Below are 6,575 nucleotides of genomic sequence, written 5' to 3'. Positions count from 1 at the left end.
CACTGCACTCCAGCCTGGGCGACAGAGCGAGACTCCGTCTCAAAAAAAAAAAAATTTAAGCTTAACATTCAACCCTGTTACTACAAGTGACTTACCTGAAGTTGCAGTCTGCATAGCTACGTTTCTCTGTAGACAGCAGTGACATCTCTGTCTCCGTTCATGTCTCTGTCTACCTGGGGGCACATGTCTTTCAATAGCAGCAGTATACTATATCCTGATTTCAGAAATCTTAAAATATGCAAAAATGGGTGTCTTAGACCCAAGGAACTATAAGTCTTCTCTGGAGGCCTAAGGCTACTCTGTCAGTCCCCATGTCCCTGGGCCAGGCCACATGAAGCGCCAAATCCACAGGGGTCCCTTTTGCCCCTACAGGTCTCCCTGTCTTCCTGCCTCTGTGTCAGCCAGGAGCTCATCTTCTGTGGCTGCACAGATGGGATAGTCCGCATCTTCCAGGCCCACAGCCTGCACTACCTCGCCAACCTGCCCAAGCCACACTACCTTGGGGTAGATGTGGCACAGGGCCTGGAGCCCAGGTACTGCCCTGCAGGGAGAGGGAACGGGAGGGGCCCACCCAGAGTCTCTCCACTGACATTCATCCGTGCTTCCAGATCCATATATCTGTCCATCCCACAAATACTCATCATGACTCTCAGCCCTGGGCATTACAAAGCAGAAAAGTCCTTGCCTTCCAAGGCAAGCTTCACAGTGAGAAGTGAGGCTGGGTAGGGGAAGAAACAGTCAGTGAGAAAACAAAGGAATAAACAATATCATCTCAGATAGCGGTCAGCACGGTGAAGAACAGTGCAGAGAAGCTGTGAATGTGGTGGAGTGTTTGCATCCACATGACTGACCCCTACTAAGCAGCTGCTAAGTGTCAGCCCTGGGCTGGAAGCAGGATACACCTATAGTGAAGCAGCAAAATCTCTACCTCTGTGCAGTATAGCAGGGGGGCTCAATGATAAACAAGTAACAAAGAAGGTAATTTCAGATAGGCATCAGTGCTTTGGGGAACACAGCAAGGACTCGGGAAGGAGAGTGCCCGGGGTGGGCTGTGCTGATTGGGTGTCTGGTGAGAAGGAGCCGCTGTGTGGAGAGCTGGGTCCCAGCAATTGAGGTGACAGTACACCGGGCTTGTCATGTTGCAGGAATAGTAAGGGACTGTGTGACCAGAGCCCAGTGTGCCCGGGGAGGATGGTGGGAGATGAGGCCAGTGTAGGGCGCCTGTAGTCTATCCTCAGGTCAGTGGGCAGTTGCTGGGGGTTTCAGGCATTGGGGTAAATGACCAGGCCTTACATGTTAGGTCCTTCTGCTGCTGTGTCGAAAGTGGATGGAAGTGCTAGGCTGTGACTTGTCTTCTCCTTTGTTGCAAGTCTGTTTTATGGAATTGGGGGCTACCTAACCAGGGGGTGCCGGGTGCCTAGGGCTGCCTCTTTGTGAATTTCTGGATACTAGCTCCTGGGTGCCTTTTCCATGACAGGACCTGAACAGGGGAACTGGGTGGCATGAAGGAAAGGAGGGGGTGAGCAACCCACAGGCAGTGTTGTGTTACAGTAGCTGGGCTCACAACTCTGCTGCCTTCTGTTGTGCTGTGTGACCTTGGGAAGGTGACTATACCTCCCTGTGCTTCCATTTTCTCATGTGTAAAATACAGTGCCTACCTCTTATCGTGGTTGTGAGAATTTATTGCAGGTAAAATTCTCAGCCTGGCACAGTGTAAATGCTCAGTAAACTGTAGCCTTCATAGGGAGACCCCAGGCTAAGGGACAGCTCCCGAGCCTCCTTAGGGCACAGAGGCTTTTTGATCATGCGTTGGTGAGGCCAAGAAGAGGTGGGACCTGAGATACATGCCTATTATCTTTCTATGCTCAGAGAGAGAGCAGGAGCTTGGGTTGGGTGAAATGATGGGAGAGAAATATTCATAGGAATCAAAAACTCAGTTGCTCTCAGAGCCAGGCAAAAGTTGCCGGTTTGTATCCTCTACATGAGAAGCAAAGCAGAGGAAGAGGGAAGAGGGTGAAGTAGAATTGGAGCAGGAGAGATGGATGGCCACAAATACCATGAGGCATGGCACTGCCAGGGAGGCAGCTCCACTGTCACTAGAGGTGGCTGTCACTACTCAGTGACATTGATGGTGACTGATTACCCATGTGGCCTTGTTAGCTTCCTCTTCCACAGGAAGGCGGAAGCAGTCTACCCAGATACAGTGGCACTGACCTTCGACCCCATCCACCAGTGGCTGTCCTGCGTGTATAAGGACCACAGCATCTACATCTGGGATGTCAAGGACATCAACAGAGTGGGCAAGGTGTGGTCAGAGCTCTTCCACAGCTCCTACGTTTGGAACGTGGAGGTGAGCCCCCCCTCCCTCCCTCTGCCCCTGCTCAGCCTCTGCACAGTTCCCCACAGTTTGGGAACCCATTCAGTAATTCCTTCAGAAGATACTCCTTGACTCCCTCCTGTGTGTCAGGCCCTGTCCTAGGTGCTGAGTTCACAGACACAAAAACCCTGCCCTTAAGAGCTCACATTTAGATGGGAAAGGAAACCTGGAAACATCATCAGCGAATAACACGCCAAGTAGCAGTAACCCTCTGAAGAAAAACGAGGCAGGGAAGGGGAAGGGGAATCCAGGTGGTATTCTAGAGAGGAGAGGGGTCAGGGAAGGCCTTCCTGAGGACATTTAAGCAGAGACCTGCAGGAAATTGGGGAGTGAGACCTGCAACTGCTGGGAAGAACCACAAGCACAGAGGCCCTGCGGCAGGAACATGCACTCTGCAGAAAGCTTTGCTGTGGAGATTGTTTCTGTATTTCACTGCTTTTTTAAAAAAAGAGTTGAAGACGAGGCATGGTGGCTCATACCTGTAATCCCAACACTTTGGGAGTCTGAGGTGGGAGGATCACTTGAGCCCAGGAGTTTGAGACAAGCCTGGGCAACGCAAGACCCTGTCTCTACAAATAATTTTTAAAAATTAGCCAGGCATGGTGGCACACACATGTGGTCTCAGCTATTCGAGAGGCGGAGGCAGGATGATCACTTGAGTCTAGGATGTCAACGCTACGGTGAGCTGTGATTGTGCCACCACACTCCAGCCTGAGTAACAGAGTGAGACCCTGTCTAGAAAAAAAAAAAAAAAGTTTTGAAGTTTTATTTTCTGAGAGTGAGTTTGTGGGTTTTAAAAAATTCTCTAGCCAGGCGCGGTGGCTCAAGCCTGTAATCCCAGCACTTTGGGAGGCCGAGACGGGTGGATCACGAGGTCAGGAGATCGAGACCATCCTGGCTAACACGGTGAAACCCCGTCTCTACTAAAAAAATACAAAAAAAAATAGCCGGGCAAGGTGGCGGGCGCCTGTAGTCCCAGTTACTCGGGAGGCTGAGGCAGGAGAATGGCATAAACCCGGGAGGCGGAGCTTGCAGTGAGCCGAGATCCGGCCACCGCACTCCAGCCTGGGCGACAGAGCGAGACTCCGTCTCAAAAAAAAAAAATTCTCGAAAGTTAGCCAGGCATGGTGGCTCATGCCTGTAGTCCCAGCACTTTGAGAAATCGAAGTGGGCAGATCACTTGAGTCCAGGGGTTTGAGATCAGCCTGGGCAACATGAGGAAACCCCGGCTTTACAAAAAATAATTGAAAATTAGCCAGGCGCATCTATAGTTGCAGCTATTAGGCAGGGGCTTTGGCGGGGGGGCTGAAAATTTCTTACTGGGAATGTTTGGCCTAGAGGAATTGTGTTTTCAGTGGCCAGATTCAGGACCGTGACAAAGAACTTTGTCCATTTATTGAGGGTTGCAATATGGTGATATTCTAAGTCTATAATTTATTTTTATTAGTTGGACTACTTACATGAAGAGATATTTGCTCTCATCTGCCATTTGGTCACCCAGTGCTATACTTCATATAGGAAAGGCAGGAGAAATACTTGATTCTTTCCCTTTATATACCAGTTTTCAAGATAATGAATTGGTTCCCTATCCTCTAAAGGTAACCAGTTTTAGTTAATATCATTATAAACTCATATATATTTAAATATATCAGATATGTTTTAATCTATTGTAATTATTAACTTTATTGGAGCTCATATCATCCCATCTTTGGCCAGTAAGAGCCTCTTAACATTGGCTCCTGAGTCCTTTGGACATGACCCTAGTATTTCTTGATAGCCACCTTGCTGCCTGGGATGCCAATATGTTCCAGTCTCATCTTGTACCTTTCCTGTCCCATATCAGGAATCAACCATTTCTTGAAAAGACCATGTTTATTTTTTTGGGCTGGGTGCAGTGGCTCATGCCTGTAATCCCATCACTTTGGAAGGCTGAGGCAGGGGAATTACCTGACCCCAGGAGTTTGAGACCAGCCTGGTCAACATGGTGAAACCTTGTCTCCATTAAATAACAAAAAATTAGCCGGGCATGGTGGTGGGCGCCTATAGTCCCAGCTACTCGGGAGGCTGAGTCATGAGAATCGCTTGAACCCGGGAGGCAGAGGTTGCAGTAAGCTGAGATCAAGCCACTGCACTCCAATCTGGGTGATAGAGTGAAACCCTATCACAAAAAAAAAAAAAGAGAGAGAGAAAGAAAAGGCCAGGTGTATTTTTTTAGTACAAATTGGGATTTCAGAATCATAAGTTGGGTGTTAGGGATGCTCATAGCTATTGGGTTGATGCTTCCAGAAGCCTAGTTCTTAAGGAGATAGGGGATGATGGAATTAGAATATCCCTATTAACTCATTTGCTTTTTCCCACATTTACATGCAACAGTCTGAGAACGGACAGCTCTTCAATTCTGAAGACAGTTAAAACAATTGTATTGCATATGTTCTCTCTATTCTCTCCAATTTTTAAAATAGTTATGCTATATTTACAGGATCTGAATATGTACCCATTATATACTATAGTCTCTCCCTTTTGACCCCTGTTTATTTTGGAATGGGGAATTACATATATATATAGTGGTAAAATATACATGACATGAAATTTACCATTTCAACTATTTTAAAGTTACCATTTGGTGGCATTTAGTACACTTACAGTGTCATGCAGCCATCATTATTCTCTAGTTTCAGAACATTTTCATCACCCAGCCACCCAAAAGAATCCTGTATCTGTTAAGCAGTCCTCCCCATTCCCCACTCCCCCCATCCATGGAAATTACTAACCTGCTTCTGTCTTTATGGATTTGCCTGTTCTGAATCTTTTCTCTTTTCTTTTCTCTCCTTTCCTTCCTTATTGAGACTGAGTCTCGCTCGCTCTGTCGCCCAGGCCGGAGTGGTACGGTGGTGCAATCTCAGCTTACTGCAAGCTCCGCCTCCCAGGTTGACACCATTCTCTGGCCTCAGCCTCCCGAGTAGCTGGGACTACAGGTGCCCGCCACCACGCCCAGCTAATTTTTTGTATTTTTAGTAGAGACGAGGTTTCACTGTGTTAGCCAGGTCTCGATCTCTTGACCTCGTGATCCGCCCACCTCAGCCTCCCAAAGTGCTGCGATTACAGGCCTGAGCCATCACACCCAGCTCTTTCCTTTCTTTTCCTCTTTCTTTCTTTTTTTTTTTTTGATGGAGTCTCGCTCTGTCACCCAGACTAGAATGCAGAGGCACAATCTCGGCTCACTGCAACCTCCACCTCCCGAGTTAAGCAATTCCCATGCCTCACTCTCTAGAGTAGCTGGGATTACAGGCATATGCCACCATGCCTGATGAATTTTTTGTATTTTAGTAGAGACAGGGTTTCACCGTGTTGCCCAGGCTGGTTTCGAACTCCTGAGCTCAGGTGATCCACCTACCTTGGCCTCCCAAAGTGCTAGGATTACAGGTGTGAGCCACCATGCCTGACCTGAATATTTTTTATAATTTTGAAATCATAGAATATGTGGGCTTTTCTGCCTGGCTTTCACTTAGCGTAATGTTTTCAAGATTTATCCATGTTGTAGCATGTGTCAGTACTTCATTCCTTTTTATGGCGGAATAGTATTTCATTGTATGGATAGAACACATTTTGTTCTCTGTTATCAGTTGACGGCCACTTGGGTTGTTTCTACCTTATGGTTATTGTGAATACCATTGCTATGAACGTATAAGTACAAGTTTTTTGTTTTTTGTTTTTTTTGAAATGGAATCTCACTCTGTCACCCAGGCTGGAGTGCAGTGGCGTGATCTCCGCTCACTGCAACCTCAGGCTCCCAGGTTCAAGCGATTCTCCCACCTCAGACTCCTGAGTAGCTGGGATTACAGACGCACCACCATGCCTGGCTAATTTTTGTTTTTTTAATGGAGACAGGATTTTGCCATGTTGGCCAGGTTGGTCTCGAACTCCTCACCTCAAGTGATCTGCCCACCTCAGCCTCCCAAAGTGCAGGGATTACAGGCGTGAGCCACTGCACCTGACCTAGTTCTTTCTTTAAGTTACATCACTTTGTTTCTGAGTTTTCTAGGTTGTTTTCATATCTTGGATCATTTTTTAAATATCTTTTACCTTCTTTTGAAATAGTAGGCCGGGGCCGGGCGCGGTGGCTCAAGCCTGTAATCCCAGCACTTTGGGAGGCCGAGACGGGCGGATCACGAGGTCAGGAGATCGAGACTATCCTGGC

The 6,575-nt window shown here is 47.6% G+C and overlaps 1 protein-coding gene across 4 annotated transcripts in view; it reads left to right on the top strand.

Annotated features, from left to right (window-relative positions):
- The window catches only part of WDR62 (WD repeat domain 62), a 59,501-nt gene that overhangs the window by 17,578 nt on the left and 35,348 nt on the right, over nucleotides 1-6,575 (top strand). For all 4 annotated transcript variants that reach the window (XR_001880773.1, XM_017848666.1, XM_017848667.1 and 1 more), the window contains exons 8-9: nucleotides 373-533; nucleotides 2,161-2,350. Coding sequence is in view for 3 of the 4 variants with exons in the window: in XM_017848666.1 (XP_017704155.1) it covers nucleotides 373-533; nucleotides 2,161-2,350 (351 nt within the window). In the remaining variant the exon portion in view is untranslated. The remainder of the gene's footprint in view (nucleotides 1-372; nucleotides 534-2,160; nucleotides 2,351-6,575) is intronic.

Source organism: Rhinopithecus bieti, unplaced genomic scaffold (assembly GCF_001698545.2).
Source record: "Rhinopithecus bieti isolate Rb0 unplaced genomic scaffold, ASM169854v2 scaffold_32059, whole genome shotgun sequence".
Taxonomy (NCBI): Eukaryota; Metazoa; Chordata; class Mammalia; order Primates; family Cercopithecidae; genus Rhinopithecus; species Rhinopithecus bieti.
The sequence above is the reverse complement of the archived record's forward strand: the minus strand, read 5'-3'. Positions and strand labels throughout refer to the sequence as shown.